Here is a 24,978-nt window from a genome sequence, read left to right as displayed (position 1 = left end):
CGTTCTTGTACTTTGATTTATGTAAATCTGTTATATTTACTTGTGTCCAATCCTTTTTGATATTTGACAAATAAAACTTGTTTAACTAAATACTGGCAGCTGTTGTTAAAATGTGCTAGTGCAAAGTGCAGTAGAATAATATTAAAATTCTGCAAAACATAGTATAAAATATGAATACCATGATATAAATTAACATGATATTCAATCAAATATGATTCCAAATATTAAAAAAAAATAAAATTAATCATATATTCAACTGAATAATCTACAACAGTTAGTTCAAAAACACCATTTGTCTTTCTCGGCCATATCGGACATCAATACCTGTAACAGTTAACGCGATGTAACATTTATTGTTGTTAATTGTTACCGATTTGTAAATATAATTTCAGGTATATTCAACCAGATTGCGCAAAGGAAAATTCAAAAATTATTTCAGGTATACTTTCTTCCACAAACACAAAAAAATTGATTTCACAGCGGGAAATAATAAACGGGACTACGGGACGGAAAATACCCCCCCTCCCCCCCCCACAATAGTATCGGATTGGTTCAAAAGTCAAAAACTAGGACATTAATTGTCAAGATAATTTTAGTCAAGATGTTAATAATAATCAAGGGAACCAAGGTTATAGCTGTAATCAAAAGAATGTAATCCAGGGACAAAGACCAGACATGGAAAACAGACATACACAACAAATAACGTAAAGTAACTAAATCATACATACAAAGTAACAAAAGCAAATGAGCAACTTGGACTCAACTAAAAACTGGGAGCAAAACACCCGCCGAGTTGCTCATAAAAAGTCAAGTCTGGGATAGACTGCCAATTATTATGTTCCTTAAAGAAGCATGAAGCAAAGTTTTTAGGTTCAAAGAATTGGGTTCAGTATCACCACCAATTTGCTTCTGACTACAGACAAACCTGTATAACCAGAAAGCATAACATCAAGTGATATGTAAAGTTCTATCAAAAACGGACCTGACTTTTGCAGGGTTAATTTTTCAATTCTGAAAAAAGTGCAGAAGTAAACAAACACCTGAGATTCACTTTATATAGTCCACTCATTTACACAGTTTAAATCACCTATTGTATATTGCCTTTCGATTGACCAGCATGTCAATCTGAATAGAGTTTACCTTTAATACATAGTGAACATCTCAAAACATTGTCCAGACTTAGTTAATTTTCGCCCTCTCTGTAGAATTGATAAAAGTAACACAGCAGAAGTCAGGCTAGTTTTTGATATAATTTGACATAAAATAAATACAACTTTCTCATACATAGGGAATGATATGCCTTAAAACTCTTCAAGATACACAGGTTTGTTTGTATAATCAAAGGGAAATTAGTGGTGAAATTGAGGCTATTTTTGTCGAAAAGGAATGATGAACCTAGTGTGTATCGATGGCTGCTGTCCTTCTATTCACAGTATGTTTATTTGAAAGGCGTTTAAAAACATGGGGAAAATCTCAAACATTATCTGAACCAGGGAATGTATATAACGTAATATAAAGTCCCTATATAAACTCAGTTTACCTTGCAAGTCTCTGCATAATTGATAAAAGGAACACAGCAAACATCAGGTCAGTTTTTATTTGATTTCACTTAAAATTAATGTAACTTTATCATATCTAGGGAGTGCTATGTCTTGAACCCATATTTGTCGAAAGGTAATGATGGACCTTAATATCAAATTAGTCCAGATAATTATGATGAGACTGAGGTATTTTTTTTAAAAATCTGACCTCTTATGTTAAAGGGAGGCGACCAAGTAAAACAAAATTAGCATCCCAAACGGCATAATTATTTGGACTTGAAAATATGAATACAGCGGTTCCTCTATATCATATTTGATAGTTACCGACCATTGGTGGAAACAAGTGCCTGTGATATTATGTCCCTGTTTAAACATATAATGTACATTCAAAATACAGCCTCAACCCACGGGTGTACATACACAGGTATAGAAAAATGTTGACATCCTGGTTTCCCACTTTTTATTATTGGTTTAAATAAACAAAGGGGTTTGCGTTGTTTTAACAGTTAAAGTTTGTTTCTCATTCATTCATTTCTTTTTCCTCCAGATATTGGGATTATATAAACATAAATAGAACATATTTACACATAGCTTAACTTAACATATAATGCAAAAATAAAGTTAACACAATACATTATTCATACGCATATATGTAGGCGAGGTTGAGTGAAGTAAACATATAGATAGAGCACGCTGACAGGAGTTAAAAAAAAAAAACAAACAAAAACAAAGAAAACAAAAAAGCCACAAGAAATGCTGGCAATGTCACACTGTGATCCTACAAGAATGCAGTTCTTTGTCGTAGGCTGCAGAAGCCCATACAACGTGGGTATAGCACAATCGTTGGAAAGGAATTTTATTCACTTTTTCTGAGTACTGTGGCTGGCTATTTTCCGAGCATTATGCCGTACAGTGACTCATGTCATCACACTCACTCAATTCGACATAGCGCTCCAGCGGAAGATTATCGATAAGTAAATCCCACCAAATGTCAAGTTAATGAAAATACAATAGTACAATGTACGCATGCATGAATCATTTCATCATGGAAAGTTCTGTTACATTATTTGCCAGGCCGAGTGTGTCTTTTTGGTGTACATGAAATTAGTTTGGGATGGAAAAATATTTTTCGGTTCCATACATTTTGTGGAAATAGACCATATTCTAGCGACTGAGATAGTAATGTATATTTGTTTAAAGCGAGAAAAAATCGTCAAGATCTGAAACTCTATTATTCCGATCAGAATCGTGCCTTTGGTTTATTGCATTTTCACAATTCGTTTCCGTTCTTGTTTGCTTAGAAAATGCTCATCTGATATAAATTCTTGCAAAAAGTTTGACAGATTATTTTCATGAATAATATTCACGATATGAGGAATAAAGCCAAAATGGCTGCTTCCTAGTAAGAATGTGAAAAGTCTGTACAGAAACACCTTCTTCGGTAGATAATGAGAATTTAAATTACAAAGTACAAAGAAGTACAATTACCTTTTTCATTTTCACATATAATGTTACGCAGTCCAACCATACTTTCACGTATATCCGCATTGGTATTTATAGGAAGTCGTCTCTGAGCGTGTTTCATAATAAATGTTATAGCTTATTCAATACATAAATGGGTATAATTATCGGATGAAAGGATGACTTGATATATAATTTTCTATATAAAGTTTGTCTTATCATTAGTTTTCGCAAACTGCATAACACATGACTTCTTGCCATTGAATGTAAACCGCCATTTACGCGCAATATCACTAAAAATATCGAGCATTTTTGTAGGCTACAAGGTGTTGTTGCCGCACATGTTACATCGCCAGCAAGGCTTGGGGCGCTACATTTTATAGTATTATCCAAGACCTTCATCTAGTCATTTCAGTAGATCATTATTAAAAACTAAGTACAAGAAACCAGAGAGTACGCCACCTTATCGGATACCTTGCATAACTGGAAAATATTCAGACGCGCATTGATTGATAACAACAGCGTTTTGCGTATAACTATAGAACATATCTATGATCCGCCATAAATGACCACGAATACCTAAACTATATGATTTAACCATAAGGGCATTTCTCCAAACAATTCAATGGCTTTTCTGCTATCTAAGAAAGCGACACAAAACTCTACTATTAAGTTTTAAATTATGAAGCGGCCAAACAACTAAAGACACGTTGAAATGCTTAATGGAGGGATGACGGAAATGTTTTCGGGTCTACGACATTGGGTTTATAATAAGTTTTTCAAAGATCTTCACCAGACATGATAGTAACGATACCGGTCGGTAGTTACCGAGGCAGGATTAATCTGTTACTTCCTATAGGAAAAACTGTGGTATTTATTTTTTTTTCAGTAATTTTTAATTAAAACTAGGACTCAAAAACCATTTTTTGTTGTAGTACTATTATTAAGAGATCGAAAAATCACCATGGGAATAGAGGTTGACCATCTTTTTTTTTCAACCGCCATCAAAAGTTTGAAGGTACCGGTAGTTTTGCATTTTTTTGGTTCCGCACTCATTTGTAGTATGCAGTATTTTAAAAATTTCATAAACTATACATTTTGAAGGATAAAAAAATAAAGTTAATATTTTTAAAAAGTTTAATCCTTTAATAATCTGAGAGAGAAAAATCATCATTACAAACTTGGTCAGTACACCAATCTGTCCTTTCAAAGTTCTACTTCCTTTAATCTGAATAGGATACACGATAGGTCAACTTACTGCAGGGAAATAAATACTACTATTTTCCCTATACCTCCACTCATCTGAGTGAACAAACAGGAAAAGTGTCTTTTCAATAAGTACATCCATTTCATGACACAAATAAGAAGTTACAGAGCTCTCGTACTTTGGTTTGATCCTTGCCAGGGCATATTAGAATCACTGTGCACATCATGCACAGCGTTTTTTCCCTCCTGAAAAAAAAAAAATTCAATGCTGTTCATTCCATAAATAATGTAAGCTGAACAAAATGCCATCTTGTTTCATCATTAGTTTGTTTACCCCGGACTTGTCTTTTTATGAGCAACTCAGCGGTCGTTTCTAGAAAAGCAGAGGACGCTTACCCTACTGGTGCACCTGGTCCATGCTTCCAGTTTTTAGTGGAGTCCGAGTTGCTCATTTACTTTTGTTACTTTGTATGTATGATTTTAGTTACTTTATGTTCTTTGTTGTGAATGTCTGTTTTCCATGTCAGGTCTTTGTCCCAGGATTACATTCTTTTGATTACCGCTATGACCTTGGTTCCCTTGATTACTCTTAACTCTGGACGCTGCATCCAGCCCTCTCAGAAAACGCTTGCCGTTGGGTTTTAAAAAATGAAACAAGTCTGAATTTTTTTCTAGCAGGATATCCATTGCCCACTGATCTTCCAATTGTCTCTCTACAGAAGAGCCCGTGAGTATATATTATCACCTTTTATCACCAAAATTAAATACAAATACAGTTTTTTTTTATTGTTTTTTTTTATTTTTTCATTAGTTCCAACTCAGATACACAAAAAAGTGGTTTAAGTTTTGGTTCAAATAGGATACAGACAGTACTATATTATCTACATATTTATATACTATATATTGAACCAGGCACAGGCACAGGTATTTAGAGTGGCGATTTTTTTGTTAAAAGGAAAAAAAATACGAAATCAATTTGTATTTTGTTCTTTTTTACAAAAAAAAAAAACAAAACAAAAAAACAAAACAAAAACAAAAACAAAAACAAACAAAACAAAAACAGACAAAACAAAACAAAACAAAAACAGACAAACCAAACCAAACCAAACCAAAACAAAAGAAACCAAAACAAACAAATAAAAAACAAAAATAAAAAACAAACTAACAAAAAAAAAATAACTACGTCATGTACCTGTGACACATGGAAGCTTAAATTTCGAAATTTGTTTTATTCAAATATCCAGGCACTTCTAAAACTAGGAGGTGTAGCAAGGTGACATAGGTAGCTTTGATTAACTTGTGAGAGTTGCAGCTATCTTCTTTATTTAATAAAAACAATTCTTTGAACGATCTTTCGAACAGATAATTCGGAGCATTCTATGAATCAATTTCTATATTCGAAGATATTTATGATTGGAAACAAAGAATCTCCTGTCTCAGCAAATAGACTTGGTAGTTCTGAATGGTTTATTGCTTTGTAAATTCTGTCTATAATACAGTTTGCTTCTCCCTTAAACTCCTTGAATGTAAAATAAAGCTATGATTTGAATTATTTTGGTATTTCATACAATCATTTACATTAAAGTTAAATTTCCAGTTAGACATCATTTTCTTTGTTTTGATTTGTCATGCTTTCAAATACAAAGAAATATTCATCATAAATACTGTATGTAAAACTGACCTACCTGCAGTTTTACTTGATGTCTTGGTGATTTTTTTGTTTTTGTTTACTTCCTAGTTGTTTTTGATATACATTAGTATACCAGTAACTATGCCTAAAATAGTAACAGCAATTGCGATAGGAGCTGGTAACAGAGGGAATAGTTATGCAGCATACACCTTTGCCGAGAGACATCCATTGAAGGTATGTTTGTGTATATTTGTAATTTATTGTGATTAAAAAATAAAAAAAACCAATAATAATAAAAATGATAAAATAAAAAAGAAAATACCCCAAAAAAACAACAACAAAAACAAAACAAAACAAAACAAAACAAACAAAACGGATAGAACAGTTTTAATTTGTCGTATATATAATCGATTATAAAATGTTTTTTTTATACGCCCCCATCGGAGGAAGCATAATTTTGTCATGATGTCCGCTCCTCCACAAGTTGTTCTGTTAAAATGTCTGCAAATTCTTACCAGAGCTACTTGATATTTTAACAGGACCGTTATATCACTTCAGGTATGCCACATCATGGAATTTTTTTAGAATGAAACCACTTTAATTTTATGTTCGATGACTATTTATAATTTGACCTTATAGTTACTGGCCTTGGCTGGGGAGTTGGTGGTATTCTTTTATGAGCTTTCCTTATATTTTGTTTGGTTTATTTCATACTGGTTTATTTTAAATAATGGTTTGTAAACCAATGTAGACTTCATGTTAACGCATATTTCTGAAGATTTGTGTTGTAGATACAGGCTTGTTTAGTTAAAAAAAAATGTATTCGGTGTATTTATGCATGTAGACCAGAGAACGACAGAGATCAAGAAAAAAAACTAGCCATACCTGTTAGAATTTTTATAACAAGGAAGTTAAGACGTTTTGCCAATTCTCGATTCTGCTCAAAGCTTCGATAATGATTTTCATTATGATATTGTCTTTTTTTCAGATTATAGCCGTCGCTGAACCAAGGGATGACTACAGAAATAAATTTGTTGAAAAATTCAAAATTTCAAAGGATAATATTTTCAAAGGTACTTTTTAAAATTTTATTTGATTTTTTAAACGACGAAAAAATGAACTTTAAGTCAACTGCATGTATCCTAGCTAATGTTTCGGTATTTGAATTAAAAAACGACAGAATATTCATGAAACATAAATATTGCATTTATACTTTAATAACCACTTACATTTGTCAATGTTTTGTTGCTTCTTAAACTTTTTTGCTCATTATTTGTACAATATCACCTATCAAGATAATTAATGTTGGATTTTTAGACTGGCGAGATGTTGTTAAAATGGGCAAGTTTGCTGACTGTGTTTTCATTTGTACACAAGACAGATTTCATGTGGTAATATAACATTGTTATCACTCTCATAAATAATCATTGATAGTGTAGTATGTAGTAAATTCGACTAGGTGATACATATAAAATAAACAAGAGACATTACTTAGTGTAAATCTATCTTATTATTTTTTAGAAAACCTTTCCTACATGCTGAACATTACATTAATATTAAAATTGAATAAATGGTTTCACTCACTTTTTGTTATCTCCCATGACAGGACAGGGAACTTAGAAATGCTAGGTGTCTGTGTGTCTATTAATATGTCACACCCTGTAAATGTTATCATGCCTTCATTTCTCCATTAGTATGCCTCTGTTAGTAGGCTTAATTTCTTTGAATTATTGTAGGAGCCGACTCTAGCTTTTGCCAAGTTGAAATACCAGATTTTGTTGGAAAAACCAATGGCTGTAAGTCAAGTTAATCAAATCTTAATATCATTTAATTTCTTTATTTGATGAGGAGTGTATAATGTAAACCAAAGTTCCTGTGTTGATGGAAGTTTGAAAAGTATTTAAAAAAGTGTTGTTTTTATGTTATACTTCCACTCAAAGAGTGGGTGATGTATGGAATAAGCTTGAATGTATGTCCATCTGCCATTCTGTCTGTTTGTCAAAATGGCATCGCTGATTCCCAAATGAATGGATTGATATCAAATTTATTTGGTATTTGGCATTATATAAACAAGGCATGCCGTATATTGTAGGAAATTTTGGTTGCTGTCTGATATCAACTTCCTGTACTAGTGGGGGTATATCTAGCATTACACAGCATGCAATATGTTTGTTTTAGCATGCTTATTTACAAATAGAAAGAAAATAAAAACTAGGCCCTGTTAAGTTCTACACTGCTAATTTTTTTACATTTCTAGAAAAAGTGAAATTAAAAGTTACAACTTTAAGTATATACAGTAATTGGTGTTAATTGAAGGGTTCATTGTAAAATACTGTTACAGCAAACTGAAGGGGAGTGTAGAGCAATAGTAGAAACATGTAAATCAGAGGGTGTTATTTTACAAGTCTGCCATGTGTTGAGGTACAGTTCATGGGCAGTGAAGATTAAAGAAGTTATAGATAGTGGTAGAATTGGTGATGTTGTTAATATACAGCATCTAGAACCTGTAAGTCTTATAGAACATGTTAATTATATACTTTAAAAAGGGAGAACGAAATACCCAAAACAAGGAGAAATAAGTACATTGTAGTCAAAACAAGTAGAATTCACATCATAACTGTGATATTTGTTCTATACAGCACATAGAACCTGTAATTCTTACAGTACATGTTAATTATATACTTTAAAAAGGGAGTACGAAATACCCAAAACAAGGACAAAACATACATTGTTCTCAAAACAAGGACAATTCACATCCTAACTTGATATAAATTAACACCATGTAAGTTCATAAACTAAACGTTTGCATGATTTATATGTAAAATATTGAATTTTTATTGACATCAATACAATATATGTATGGACTTTAATCATATCTAATGTGATCCCAATATTTAAGTTGAAAATAAAGTTAATGCATCCAAAGCAGTAATTGTGACTCTTATATACAATGTCTTTTTTATTTGTTCTTTAAAAGGAGGAGGGCTCATATTGGCCTAAAATAAAACTAAAAATTAATCTGCAAATGTTTGAAAGTGTTCATTGTGAGAGTGAAGACTTGAATGCAACAAAGGGATTAATGAAAATCTTGCACTAAATGGACAAAATAATTGCTTGAAGTTTTTACTCCCAAAAATCAATCATTTCTTATCTAGAAATTTATAATTCAAAAACTGCTGCAGCGTTATCCAGTTGGCAAGTTCTGTCAAATTTGCTATCATGAAAATTTATACAGCGAGATAATCTTTTCTGCTTCATTTAAAGATGCAGATTTTGTGAATATATAGTAATAGTAATCAAAGGATTTCCATTTAATATTTTAGGTAGGGTACTGGCATTTCCCACATTCCTTTGTCAGAGGAAACTGGCACAAGGAATCGGATAGCTCTACCTCACTTCTTACAAAGTGCTGTCATGATCTTGATCTTATTAACTACTGGATGGGACCACAAAATAGATGTGAAAAAATTTCCTCATTTGGACATTTAAGCCACTTCAAAAAAGAATTTAAGGTTGGTAATCTATTCTAAGACATTTCAGGTTGGTTACTGGCAATTTGTACATTCATTTGTGAGAGGAAACTGGAGGAATGAAGAGTAGAGTTCTAATTTCTTATTGGCTAAGTGTTGTCATGACCTTGACCTTATAAATTACTGGATGGGTGATAACCGTTGTGAGAAAGTTTCATCCTTTAGTCAAATTATTTTACTTTCAGAAACAAGGACATTTGGCCAATTTACATGAATACTTTAGGTGACCAGCTGGTACTATTCCCTTTCATTTTTAGTCATTCCTGGCTACTTAACCAGTGCGTCAACTTGATTTTTTATCGAGAGCATCATTCCATTGCATTAAGTTAAGATCACACATTTGCGCTTTGCAAATTTTTTTTTATTTTATTTTTGTTTTTGTATATGTACAACAGTTTTCAATATAATGCAGAGGTGTTTACCATTACGAATTCGCTGTAATTTCTTCAAAATTTGACTGCGAATTACGCTCTACAGATTGTGACACAAAGTTAAATACTTTTCTTCATAAATTATAACAAAGAGTGCGTTTGGTTTTAAAGTAGCATAAACATGTCTGAGAATGACAAAGTGGAAATAAAAGAAGTGAAAGATTGTATTTACTTGATAGAAGAAACAATTCTTTCCACCTTGGTTATGGTTCATTTAATTACCAATATCCTAAAAGGGGCAAGATATAAGTTTGTTTCAATTAGTATAGATAGCTTATTTCTTAACTACATTCAATGCGATTTCATATAAGGTTTTTTTATATGCTGATATTCAATATTATATGTTGAGATTTTTCCATTGAGGGTCCTTTTTTCAAAATCAAACTTTGGTTTTTATTAAAATTGTACTAAGGGCTTCGCAGATTTTTTTAATCCTATAAAATGTTTTATGTGCTGAATCTGACAGTGCTTCATGTGATGAATCTGACAATGCTTTGTGTGATGAATCTTACAGTGATTTATGTGATGAATCTTACAGTGATTTATGTGATGAATCTTACAGTGATTTATGTGATGAATCTGACAATGCTTTGTGTGATGAATCTGACAATGCTTTGTGTGATGAATCTTACAGTGATTTATGTGATGAATCTTGCCTTGTATTATAATTTTGGTTTTGGTCCTATATTCTATTTGTCTAGATTATAGTGTGTCAAACATTTACAGTTCAAATTAGAGCTCATTTGTGTCCATACATTTAAAAACAATGATAATAATATTCAAAGTAGGTCATACGTAGTATTTTTTGTCTATCGCTTATCCTACTTATTATACATGACCACACAAAGTGGCGAGGTATTGTGTGATACCCTTCGTGCGTGTTCGTTTGTTTGTTTATCCTCAACAGTTTATAGATGATAACTTTAGAAGATATTGCAGGATTTTCTTAAAACTTTGTATAGCTATTAAGTATTAATGCAGATAATGGGATTATTTACACAAAAGTTATGGCAATTTTAAGTTGTTTTACCCAATGTAGCAGGGTATCATTAATGTCCTATTAAATCCCCTATTTTATTTTTAGAGATAATGTTTGATGAAAATACTTAGGAATTTTAATTTGAAAACACCAAACTTGATTTTGAGATAATCGACCTTTAATGTTTGTGATTTTTGCAAGATTTTATTCAAGTAATATACAATATTTTCACTTTTTGGCAATTCATTAAAAAACTGTTCTTTAAAGAGATATATAAAATTTTATTGATTTTTTAATTTTTACTGTTAAGGCAGCAGCCATTTGATTTTCTATGGATTTAAAAAAAATCTTATTTTTAAAAACAAAACTGCAGTGCGAAAATAAAATTTTTAGTTTTACTCTCAGTTTTAAATACCTTATTTACTTATACTCATTATTATCCTGGTAATCATTGTTTTATCACTTTAATACTGTATATAACCGTACAGCCAGAAGGTGCAGCCAACAGATGTATGGATTGTCCGGCCTCTATAGAGAGAGTTTGTCCTTACTCAGCGAAGAAACTTTACCTAGAACTTGTCAAAATGGTATGTGGCTTTTTGTGGTATACTGTTTCTTAGATGACACCTGTCCTGTTGTCTGAGTAAAGTCATGTCCCTTGAAGTAGAAGAAAATCTACAAAAACGTAGTTCTTTATAAATCAATCTGAAAGTATTTGCATTTTCGTACATCATTTAAAACACTTTCTTAATTAAATTTCATGTTTTATACCCCTGCATGCTATTGTGATGTAACATTAGTCAAATGTATCATTTGCTTCTTAGAAGACACTATTTCTGCTGCTTTATGAAGTTCATGTCCGATAAAGAGGAAGAAAATCTACAAAAATATAGTTCTTTATAAATCAACTTGAAAGTATATGGTAGCGTTACTCTAAACTATTGATAACTTACTAAATTTGTTTCTTTCATTTGGCTTTTATTTTACAGACTGTGATAAGGAAACTATTATTTCATTAACTTATACACATTTTAGGGTCATAGAGACTGGCCACTGTCAGTTTTGACACCAACTCCTGATATTGAAAATATAACAGATGCTCTGAACAATGGACCTTATGGCAAATGTGTATATGACTGTGACAATGATGTCATGTCAAATCAGGTGGTAAACATGCAGTTTAAAAATGGTGCTACTGCCACAATGACTATGGTTGCATTTACAGAGGATAGTTGTGATAGAAAGATCAAACTATTCGGAACAAAGGTAAACATTTGTATTACTCACCCAAGAGTTATTTCCCTCATTAATATTCATTTATTTGTTGAACAGTATCTAAAGTAGGACTTCTTAAAACAAATGGGTTTGCATTTTTTCTCTCTTCTCTTTCTAAAAATAAACATTTTAAAGGCAAGTTCAAAATTTCTTAAAAGAAGATACCTTTGAATAAAAAGAAAGGAGAATTTTTAACCAGGTTATGCATAGGTCAATTCGTGAGTATATCATGAAAAAATTCTTTCCAGCAGATTTCCAGCTCAAATTCCTATCTAAATGGTGTCTTTATTTTTCTTAACAGTTATAACACTAGTATGTTTTTCAGGGTGAATTGATATGTAATGGTGCAGACCAGTCTATAATTATATATGACTTTACAAGGAGAGATCATGGTAAGTTTGTATTATTAGTTATACATAGCAGTTAACATTAAATGTTTCAGTCTATACATGTCATACATGTATTAACATGTTACTGCAAGTCAAAACAAATTTCTGAGTATTTAGTGTCAAATAATATCTTTTTGGCTTAAACTGTATTTTAAGTCGACTTTTTGCACTCGTAATTTCAGTATTTTACATTCGCATATGATTTACATAATTATATATTACTACTCCACAATAAGTTACTGATCGGTACCATATTTACCATCATAGCTTCATAGTTCTAGCTTAATACGAGATCAAAATGTACCTCTGAGATATCATACACATGTGTTTTATGTATGTTTTTTGTTTGTATGAGAACGGGAAGTTTACATTAAAAGATGAAAGATCGTTTGGCATTGAACATTACCCAGATGTAGATATATATATATATTTATAGAAGAGTAATCAAGGGAACCAAGGTTATAGCGGTATTCAAAAGAATGTAATCCAGGGACAAAAACCAGACATGGAAAACAGACATACACAACAAAGAACATAAAGTAACTAAAATCATACATACAAAGTAAAAAAAGTAAATGAGCAACTCGCACTAAAAACTGGAAGCATGGACCAGGTGCACCGAACGGTAAGCGTCCTCTGTTTTTCTAGAAACATCCGTCGAGTTGCTCATAAAATGTCAAGTCTGGGTAAAGAGGAAAGGAAAACTATGACCCGTTGAATAAATCAGTTTTCATGGTGCAAATGGATACACCATAACGATCCACGAGTTCATGATGACGACCATAAAACTTCTGTAGTGATGACTTCAAACTTGTAGCAACATAACCCTGTCCCAGAAGCAGCCTATTTGTTGGAGTTCTAGCGCGATACAAAATGTCTGCGTAGTTTCGGCAAGCTCTGGCATAACGTATGAGTTGTGATATGAACACTCCATACGCAGGTTGACAAAAAAGGGTGAAAAATTCCCAACGATGTTAGAACTGTCAAATTAGAGAAGCAAATTTTGGTCGTTCTCTCGGCGGGACTCCATCTCTTACCGCTGTGACATCTGTGGCAACACCGGCTGCACAAAGTCCAACGTCTTAGAATACTCGGCCAGCTAGGCTATATAAAATATTGCTTTCGCTGGCTGGGCCATTCCTCCTCGTAAACATACACTTTAAACCCGCGACCACAAATTGCCCTTACTATTATGTTATTCTATACTTGGATTAAGCTTTGTTTTGTTTAATACCATACTTTATATTTATTCTATATTTCAGATAAGCTTAGTGTTGGAACCAAAAAGGGATTGTTAGGTCATGAAGAGGCAGATGTCTACTGTGTTGAAAATTTTGTCGATGCCATTATAGTGAGTAATATTTGAACAGAGTTGCTTATGTTTGCCTTGAAAGGAATATCATAATGTTTATGAAGGAATGAGTAAACTGACTCCTGAATTGGTTTTAGTATCATATCAAAGATGTATTGCATAAATCATTAATGAAGTACATACATACATTATCAGTTAAAGAACTCTTGTGTTTTATACCCCAACTTAACATGTTCATGGTAGATTGGAATCAACATGTCTCTGTGTCACTCAGTTATTTCATTGTTTTTTTATTTTGTTTTTTGTCCATCATTCCGGTCTAAATTTTCTCCGCTACCACTTAGCAAGTGGGCATAAAATTTGGTACGTAGTTTTATGATTGTAAGCAATTTTGGTTGCCGTCCAATATAAACTTCCTGTTTAGCACAAATTACTTTTTGTCGAACTCTTTTATTCTGTGTTAGAAACTTATATTGTGTTTAACATTTTATCTCAAACTTTGCTCTATCAGTCTTGAATGTTGTGTCCACAATTTTATGAACTGTTCAGGGTTCAATTACTGCGGTTGTATCAAGCTGCACACATTCAAATCATTTTGTTACACTTTAAAACACATATCTTGTTTTAAACCTCTGAAATTTGATATATTTGAATCCAAGAAAATTGATAAATGGAAAAAGGATGTGTAACTGTTTCATATTCATCAACCTTTCAACATATTAACATTGTATGATCATTAAATAGTATAGTAATGAAGAAGAAATATTTTACTTTATGATTCTTAATGATGTACTTGTTGGCGATTTAAAATGATATTGTCACAATTTATACTCCAATCCAAATGAGTGGGCGTATATTGGAATCGCGTTATCCATCAATTCATTGTTCTGTCTGACTTTTGTTGCAATTAACTCAACTCCAATTAACTGATAATTAAAAATTTGGTATGTGACTTGAATAAAACAGAAAATAAATTGTAACAAAAATCTTGGCTCCTACTTGACTGATTTATTCTAATGTAGTTTGAAGCTTTGGGGCATAAGTTGAAAGCTGCCCCATGTCAATTTTAAAAAGAGTTGGGTATGCATAACATGGCTTCATCTATATTAAGACCTATTTTTTAATTTCAATAGAACAATGATCCATTGAAAGTTCGTACAGGACCAGATGAATCATTTTATAGTCATATGTTAGTTTTTGCTGCAGAAAAGGCCAGAAAGGAGAACTGTGTCGTTACAATGGCTCCAGATGGAACTTTTTCATAATATATATCTTGTAAAGACATATATATGCAGAGAATCTTTATTTTAGTAGAAATCTAAATTAAATCTGTGATAATTGTTTTTTTTTAATCTGTCGATAAATGTTAAGGTAAAAGTGATTCGTTTGTATAATTTTATTTCACTGTTGTTAAATGTTGAATTAATAATTGAATTGTGATTTCTCCATTCAATTCATCATGATTTTTTTCTGTGTAGTTATTGTTAAATGGAACATCTTTGTTCAGTTAGGGTGGTAAAGGCTTATTTTCATATTGTGTTTCAAATTATAATTATATCCGTATTTTCATGTTTTTTTTTTTTATATAAATGAAGTTGATCCCAAAATTTTATTCAAAACTATAGTTTAAGGCTAAAATTGTCTCTCCTGGATTACACTTAGCACCACATCTACAAGAAATAAGTACATGTCATCATTTTAACCAGAAGATTTCAATGCAGATGAGATAAACAATAGGAAATGACACATGATACTTTAATGATTTTTTTTTCAATGTAGCTTGATTGCTTATTGCAAAATGATTGTTCAAGTAACTTGATTGCTTATTGCAACATGAGTTTTCAAAATGACTTGATTATTTAATGAAAATGTATTCCTTAGACTCAAACATTTATTATTGATTCAGAAATCTAGATGAAAATTGTAAAATTAAGGGCAGTATGCATTTTTTTTGCAATAAATCTTGAACTGATAATGCTTATTATCGAAAACAAAACTGATAAATCGTATTCAAATTTGTTTCAGTATAAGTAATTTTTTATACTAATTTGCCAAAATGTGTACTATTTTGTGGAAATATGCAACAAATTTGCGAAAATGTGATAAAATTGTTACAAAATTAAGCTTAATACACAACACTAAAAAGATGAAATTCCATTAATTGTATCATTTAGAATTTTTAATATTTGTAATTAGTTTATAGCATTTAATAACATTTAGTTCAAATATATCTCATTTTCAAATTCAATGAATTTTTCATTTGACCATTAACCTATTAGAATCTTTGCTTCATGTTCTTTGTTGTGTGGGTCTGTTTACCATGTCTGGTCTTTGTCCCTGGTTTTTATTTCCGCTAGAATCTTGATTCCCTTGATTACTCTTTTACCTATTTTATTTCACATAAACTATGAACAGTTACTGAGGAAATAGACAAAAATTGATTATGTAATATAATTTGTGAAATCATGTGAAAACAGTGTAGATGTACTGATATTAACAATTTTAATAATTAACACTGTGTGCATAATATCAACTCTCCTAGCTTAAATTCAAGTTGCTTTTGAAAATGTTGTTATAAGTATATTTTTGATTAATTAAATTGTTTTGAATTTATTTTTTGAAATTAAAAATTAAATTCATTTGTACTAAATAGTGCTTTGATAAGATAAAAAAATATTTGTCATTCTGTTACATATTACTTTCAATGTTGTTACATGTACACAGTGACAGCAAATAGCGCATATACATACATATATAATGACACCTATAAATTTGGAGCAGACTATTCAACTTCATTATCAGTGAGCCTTTTACCTTTTTTGTTTATCTATTTATTTATCTATCTAAAGTGCTCAAGGAATTTAGATGATTTTTTTTAAAGTTTGGGCGTCATTTATAGTTTAGCATGAAGGATTATAATTATTGTTGGATGACTCCAAAGGGAGATAATCCAACTTGCGAGTTCAATAAGTTAAAACCTTGAAAGCAAAACTCCCCCTTAACTGAGTCCACGTACTAAAGAGGGTGGGGATTTTATAAAGGAAGAAAATGGGCCAAATATACAACTTTTTTTTACTGTATTAAATATTTATGTACATTTTGGATTCCTGCTGTCCAAACTTTTTTGCCTTACAATTTGTATCTCTTATTATACAACTTATATTGATAAAAATACAATTATGATGATTTTATGAGGTTGGCATGATATGTAGATTAGCATGAAGGAAAATAGTTGTTGTCAGATGACTTGACTGAAATAGAGATAAACCAACTTTAAGAATTAATATCTCACTCAATTTCACAGTATTTCTGATTTGATATGTTTTTAAATTTAAAAATGGTATGTAAAGAACATAATAATATTTTATGGAAGATTTTAAAATGCAATAGACATAAAATATTTAAGTTTTATTCTTTTTTTTCAAAAGTTAAAACACATGTTTTTATCTTGGTTTTTTTTATCTATACAATCTATAAAAAAATACAAATAAGTTTGTCTAAAATATGCATACATACTTAATACAGTATTTGGCGAATTTTTATTTTTTATAAAAGCCCCATCTTCTTTATTATTTGGAATCGCAGGATAAATTTTGTTAATCACAAACATAGGCTGCAGTTCATACCTCTTTGCAATATATAATACTGTCATTAACAGAATACTGGATTATTGATACAGATTTGTGATGATTTTGCATATAATTCATTTATGCACCACAATCTGGTACTGGTTAGTTCATAATTACTGGTAATTAATGATACATGTATAATAAATATCTCATGCTAAATACTATATTGTTTATTGTTTGTTATGTCTATCAGGAAGTTTTGTCGTTGCATTTTGCCAAGAACGCATTGAATGAAGGCTAGCTGTTTATTAACACACTCATGTTAATTATTTTAACATACTTAGATGGTCATACTAATGTCACTTTGGTAGTACTGGTCTAGAAATGTCATATTTTGAAGATGAACTGTATGGCGGCTGTGATGAACAGTATCAGATTTTTATTCCTTTACCATCATAATTCTTCGGTGAAATTAACTGAGGTTTGTTTACCTATTAAACAAAACAAAATGATATGAAAAATTCCATTAAGCTAGATCCTTGAACATGTGATATATAACTTTCGCAGCCGTCGTAAGTAATAAGAAAGGTAAGTTACATTCTGCGAAATGTTTAATTAAGATGGACTTGTACCAAGCCAAAATGATATTCCATCATTAACTGAACAGTATGATAAACGAGCAATCATGAATTAGGGGACCCAGTTAAAAAAGACACTGCTTATTAAAATTCTGGTCCACCTGCCAAAGTCTATGTTGAAATAAACCTGTTGTCTCTGAAAAAAAAAGGTTTAAGTTGTGCCTAGACATGTAAATCCATAAATAAAAGTAAGCATAAAAAGGGAGGTACAGTACTAGACAGCACTTGCCCAAATTACTTGCAGCACTGTATAAACTCCGAGATCTGCCACGGTTTCTTTGTTCACCTTTTGACACAAATTTACATAAACTCTGACTGATGATATTTTGCTAGCAGGACATTTTAATAGAAGAATCGGCTCTTTGTCAGAAACTTTAAGCCAAACAGACAGTATGCCAGATAGTGTGTTTACAGACAGATGTTTTAATCAGGATGGGCACGAATTCATAGAATTTTAAAATGAAGTCAAGTTTTGTGTTTTAAACGGACGATTTCCACAGAATGGTAATTTTACATCTATCTCCCTGAATATAGCTGAAATATTGCTGCTCGGGCGTTAAACCCCAACAAACAAACAAACAAACATCTATCTCTCGCAAAGGAAAGGCTGTAGTTGACTATATATGCTTATCTCAAGATTCGTTTGAAGATTTTAGACATTTTGCAGTTATACCAATAGAATTGTTTGTGAATTGAAAGTACCGCATTATAATGTGAAAGACAATAGATATTCTAATAGATTAGCCAATCATGCACGATATATATTTGACAAAATACTAGAAGATTTTACATCTGTAGAAATTAAACATCGGGCTCTGGTAAATATTATTGAACAGAACGAGCGTTGTACGAGAAACTCAAGAAAATGTGGGTATTATATATGACAATTTATGCGAAGAAATCATCAATGAAATGGACGACAAGATTCCTAAAACAGAAACACGTAATGCACAAAAACGATATAAGCACAATAAGCCGTACTTGAATGATACAATTTCAGAGTTGTGGGGGATATGAGCAAAAGAGAAAGGACACTCTTAAAGTGGAGTGGAAATATGCGAGTTAAAACGGCTTTACGATAAGCATACAAACAATCAAGAGACAAATTTGATCAAATGTAACAAAAAACAGAGAGAGAATTTTAGAAGAGTAAAAGCTAATGACATAGAACTCTTGTCAACAAAAAATCCAAGGGTTTCAGGAAGAAAATTAGTAGACTCAGTCCAACACAATACAAATCTGTACCGATTGAAATTATTGAAATTCAGTGAGTGATGAACATGCTGTGCTTATAAAATGGCACATGGACTTTCAGAATTTATACAACGATAGCAACAGTGATGAGTTCAATAATGGTCATTATAACTAGGTTAAACTCCACAAACAATAATTAGAACAAAACATAGACGATCCATTATATATACCGAATGAACAGATGAACAGTAATACAATGTATTACAAAGGAAGAACTCCCTAGAATCGTTATGAACGCAAAAAAAGGTCCGCCTGTGGACTTGGTCGGATAACATACAATGTGCTTAAGTTTACTCGAGTTATCGAGACGCTACATTAACTTTTTTCAGTTAGTGTTTGACACGAACATCATCCCATCAGTTTGAAAGAGTAATCAAGGGAACCAAGGTTATAGCGGTAATAAAAAAAGAAAGTAATCTATGGACAAAGACCAGACATGGAAAACAGACATAAAAAACAAAGAGCAGAAAGTAACTAAAACCATACACACAAAGCAACAAAAACAAATGAGCAACTCGGACTCTACTAAAAACTGGGAGCATGGACCAGGTGCACCGGTAGGGTAAGCGTCCTCTGCTTTTCTAGAAACACCCGCCGAGTTGCTCATTAAAAGTCAAGTCCGGGGTAGACAAACGAGGAAACCCGTTGAACAAATCAGTTTTCATGGTGCAGATGGATACACCATAACGATCCACGAGTTCATGATGACGACATAAAATTTCTGTAGTTAAGACTTCAATCTTGTAGTAGTATAACCCTGTTCCAGAAGCCTATTTGTTAGAGTTCTAGCGCGATACAAAACGTCTACGTAGTTTCGGCAAGCTCTGGCATAACGTATGAGTTGTGATACGAACACTCCATACGCAGGTGCTGAAGGAATGTTGCCACAGATAAAAGGAAAGTTGACAATTTTGAATGAAAAGTCATCACGTTTGTCGTAAAGTTTGGTCAGTAGTTTTCCTTCACCATCGATTTCTAAGGGTATGTCAAGATATGAGGCTGACTTCACTGTGTCTGTAGTATCCTTTATCTCAAGTTCTGTTGGGTAGATACGATGTATCAAATCCTGAAAATTAGGATTGTTCAAAGATAATACGTCATCTATACAGCATTTTGTAAACATCTTCTTCTGTATATTTGGAAGATGATTTGGAATTATTTCTTACAATGTACGATGAATCTCTACCAAGAACGATAATATTTATATCTAAGCATTTTAATTGAGTAGGGGAATACAAGTATACAGTGTTGAAAAACCATAGGTTTTTATGCTATTATATTCAGATAATAGTCTTGAACTGATTGTCTCCAAAAGATCTCTCGAATTTTTTAGGATCCACATCGAATTAATACCACTACGATAGTAACAAGTGTTGTGGTAGAACTGCAGGCTTTCTTTGACAGCTGTGTGGAGACGTTCTGTTATATGCCCAATTCTGAAAGACAGTAGTACGGATAGAAGAATCCGGATGAACTATAGGGGCATGCGTTAATTACATATATCTTGCATCAGTAAACTGTTCAGTGTCTTCATTAATATGAGACAAAGAGACTACCTTGAAGATAACAATATTCTTGTCAACGAACAAAATGAATTAAGGAGAAATCGTTTGCGCAAAAACCATATTTTCAAACTTAATAGTGCGATTCAAAACAATGATGAACTATTTGAAGCTTTTATTGATTTGAGAAAATGCTTTGACTTTATTGATAGAGACTTGATGTTTAACAATGTGCACGTGGGTGGTAAAATATATAATCTATAAAAAGCATGTACTATTGCTCCAAATCTTGTGTTAGAATAAACGGAAAACTATATACTTTAGTATGGAACTAAATTATCTCAACCTTGTTATCGATTTAGCTGGTCAAAAACTGTATGCATTACTTTATTCTAACGATATAACACTATTGGCAGTTAATGAGAACGATTTCCAATGCATACTAGATGTGCTCCATGACTGGTGTAAATGTTGGAGGGTTTTGATAAACACTGAAAAATCGAAATGCATCCATTTTAGGAAACCTAGATGTAAACCTCCAGAATTTGAATTTAAAATGAGCCGAAATAAAATGGTAGACGAGTACAAATATCTTCCCGTTGTGTTTTTATATAATGGAGTATTTTCAACAAACGCTGAAGCGCTTTCGAAGGCAGCCGATCGAACATTAGGAAAAATAATATTGAACATTCATAGGTTAAAGGATTTTGGAATTAAGTCATATGAAAAACTATTTTATTCCTGTGAGGCACCTATACTAGATTATTCATTAGGAAAATGGGGGTGTCGTAAATTCCAAACTTTGGAAAACATCAAAAGTAGAGCAATACGATATTTTTTGGAGTACACAGATATGCACCGTTACTCGCCATCTATGGAGACATTGGGTGGATTCCGTGTCACTATCGTCATCGAACTAATGTGGTTCGTTTATGGAATAGACTGATCAAGTTTGAAGATAGTCGATTGACTAAACAGTGTTTCACTCATGATTATGGTAGATGCCGAAATAATTGGTGTAATGATCTGAAGATTATTCTAATAGTCTAAAACTAGACTTCATTGAATTTTTTGAGCGTAAGGAAATTATTGATTTGACATTGCTTGAAACACACATAGATAGCTATTATAGAGCTGTGGGAAAGATGACATAATTACATTTTCAAAGCTTAGAACTTACGCTAAGTTAAAAACAACTTTTGAACAAGAACATACATTATTCTGACCCTTAGTAAAATCGAATGTTCATACTTAGCTCAACTGCGAATTGGGATACTCCCGTTAAGAATAGAACTGGTCGGTACAATGGTGAACAACCCGTGGAAAGACTCTGTAAATTCAAAATTGTTTTGAAAATGAGATACATTTCGTATTTGAGTGTCTGCTTTACAGTGAACTGAGAGACACTTTTTTGCTGATATTCTGTCAAACAATGAACTTCTTACTATGAACAAGGATGATAAATTGTGTTATTTCATGGTGAACTTCCCAAGGAAAATCGCAAAATATTCAATGTCCGCATTTCAGACACGACTTAATTGGTATATGAGTAAATCAAAGTTTACTTACTATGTTTTTTTTCCTTTATTATAACTCTAATTTACATTAAGAAACGTTAAATTTTCGTATTTCTCTTTTTCATATTGTGACTATGTCCAGCATTATCCGTGATAATTTTATACAAATGTTTCTATAAAGAAAGATGACTTATAGGACCATTCGGCCGGGTGTTAAATGTTTGACCTTAAGTAGTATTGCTTTAAACAGTTGTAATTGCACATGTCACTATAATAAATAATCTACTTACTTATTTCCAAGCCCATACCCTTATTGGTTGATATTAGATAAATACTCACCACAATCAATTTTAAAATTGCTTTAATATAGTTATTGTACCTAATCTTGGTTTGCCCACTTTTAATTGAAGGTTTAAATAAAAAAGAAGGTTATGTTTTAACAATTAAAGTTAAACTTTGTTTGTAAACTATATGTATATTTTTGCCTGTATAATATATGTAAAATATGTTTGAGCATTATGATTTACAAATTAATTTAAGGATAATATGCATTTAAAAAAATTCTTAAACTCTTAATGCTTATTATCAAAAACAAAACTGACAAAACTTATTCAAATTTGTTTTAGTATAAATATATGTTTTAAACTAATTCGCCAAGATGTGCACTATTTTGTTGAAATATGCAAAATATTTGCCAAGATATGATAAAATTGTTACAACATTAAGCTCAATACACAAAACTTAAAAAATAGAAATGGAATTGATTTTATCATTCATAAATTTTTATATTTGTAATTAATTAAGTATTAAATTATGTGTTTTGCTCAAATACGTCTTATTTCTAAATTCAACGAATTCATACGTTTCAGATTATTTTACCTCTTTACATGTACTTTATTCTCATTAACTATGAACAGTTACAGTAGGAAGTACTAACATTTATAATGTAACATAAATTGCATTAAAATGGTACATATTTGAAATTAACCAAAATTAATATTTAAAATAATGTGAATGATATTAGCATTTCAAGCTACCGTAACGATTCAAGTATTGCGTCTCAAAAATGCATCGCCATTTATTAATGTTGTTAGGCGTATTTATGTTGATATTAATTCTACTCACAAAGTATAAGAATAATCAAGGGAACCAAGGCTATAGCGGTAATCAAAAGAATGTAATCCAAGGACAAAGACCAGACATGGAAAACAGTCATACACAACAAAGAATATAAAGTAACTTAAATCATACATACAAAGTAACAAAAGTAAATGAGCAACTTGGACTCCACTAAAAACTGGGAGCATGGACCAGGTGCACCGGTAGCATTGTAAATAGAAGGTTTAAAGCATTAAATCCAAGTATTGCAATGCTCACCTTCAAGCGTTTCAGTTCACCTATAACAAGTTCGGCAGTGAAAGTTTGATTTTTATGAGTTAATTAAATAGACTTCTAATGCTGTTACCTGTTTTTTTTTTTTTAAATTATGCTTAATAGTGCTCAAATAGTTTAAACATATTTTATTGCTATGTGTGTGTGTGTGTGTTATCATATGTGATGAACTTGTCATTCAATATCTGTGACAATAGTTATCTGAAATAAAAAAAAAGTATAAAAGAGATAAAACAAGGGTAATATTAACAAGATGAACTTAAAATTGCTTGCTGTGATCATCCTTTGTCAAAGTGCTTTGATTGTTTGATGAGTAATTGAATTGATTTAAATATATCTTTGTTTAAATCATTAGATAAGGTGTCATTTCCAAAAAGCAAAGTTTCGATTGTTAGTTCTGGTCAAAAGGCAGTATCATTCTTCAATTTCTTACGTGCCTCTAGATATAATGGGCATCCCAAAAGGTAATGTATGGCATCGTCACAGCCACAGACCCAACCTCGATCATTTATAAAATTAACTCGTAAGAGATCTGCATTCAGGGCACTACACCAATGTCGAAGTTTCGTGTATAGAATATTACATAATCTACAACCTGTTCCAAAGTCTAATCGCTGGTGTACAAAAGGAGTTGGAATATAACTGTAATCTTGTAAACGGGTGCCGATAATCAGAATCAGTTCGCAAGTTTCTTTGTCTTACATCTCGTTGATACGGTGATCAACAGTCATTTAGATAAGATGAACAGTATTGCTGGTAAATTTTATAAAACAAAGTTTCCTTCTTTTTCTTTTAGATCGAAAGGTTTCCTTACCAGTTTTACCAGTTTCAAAATATAAGGAGTCTATATTTGCATATTTTGGAAGACCAGTAACAATTCTTGTAGCCTCATGTTGCACGCGTTCAATTTTGTTCGTATCATCGTGTGCACAATCATCCCAAAGTTCACAGGCATCTTCCAAACAAGGGTACAATATAGGCAAAGTCATTTTGTCCAGGTTCTGTCTACTAAGAGTAAACAATTTACGCAGCATGGAAAGTTGATTGGAAGCGCCTTTTACAATATTTTGAATATGACAGTCCATTAACAATTTGAATGAAATGTAAGACCTAAGTGTTAATAATTTTTAACACATTTAATCAACTGATCATTGAATCTAACACTTGCTCTATCCGGTTGTCGATTTGTAGGAAATAACAAATATTCTGTTTTTTAGGGATTAAAATTTACTAGACTGAGTGCTCAAATATGATAAAAAATATTTGTAATTAAGTAAATTTCACTTTCAATGTCTTATGCTCAACACAGCGAAAACAAGTATCACATATAAATATACATTGAAACATACATG

At 31.7% G+C, this 24,978-nt stretch overlaps 1 protein-coding gene across 2 annotated transcripts; it reads left to right on the top strand.

Moving 5' to 3' along the window:
• Positions 1–1,540: 1,540 nt before the first annotated feature.
• On the top strand, positions 1,541–17,526 carry LOC148629134 (uncharacterized). 2 transcript variants are annotated; one of them, XM_088544696.1, is made up of 13 exons: positions 1,541–1,587; positions 4,887–4,935; positions 5,947–6,072; positions 6,827–6,911; positions 7,156–7,229; positions 7,575–7,634; positions 8,180–8,344; positions 9,162–9,350; positions 11,267–11,365; positions 11,814–12,044; positions 12,379–12,445; positions 13,705–13,793; positions 14,888–17,526. In XM_088544696.1, the coding sequence occupies exons 3-13, from the start codon at positions 5,980–5,982 to the stop codon at positions 15,017–15,019; spliced, it is 1,284 nt and encodes a 427-aa protein (XP_088400822.1). In that variant the 5' UTR covers positions 1,541–1,587; positions 4,887–4,935; positions 5,947–5,979; the 3' UTR covers positions 15,020–17,526. The 2 variants fall into 2 exon arrangements, with proteins under 2 accessions (XP_088400822.1, XP_088400830.1); XM_088544704.1 differs by having other exon boundaries at positions 1,552–1,587; positions 4,884–4,935.
• The last annotated feature ends 7,452 nt before the right edge of the window (positions 17,527–24,978 follow it).

This window comes from Perna viridis, chromosome 1, assembly GCF_037379345.1.
Source record: "Perna viridis isolate PV_CMFRI_1.1 ecotype Kerala chromosome 1, ASM3737934v1, whole genome shotgun sequence".
NCBI lineage: Eukaryota > Metazoa > Mollusca > Bivalvia > Mytilida > Mytilidae > Perna > Perna viridis.
Note: the sequence above shows the minus strand (reverse complement) of the source record. Positions and strands in the feature narration are given on the sequence as shown.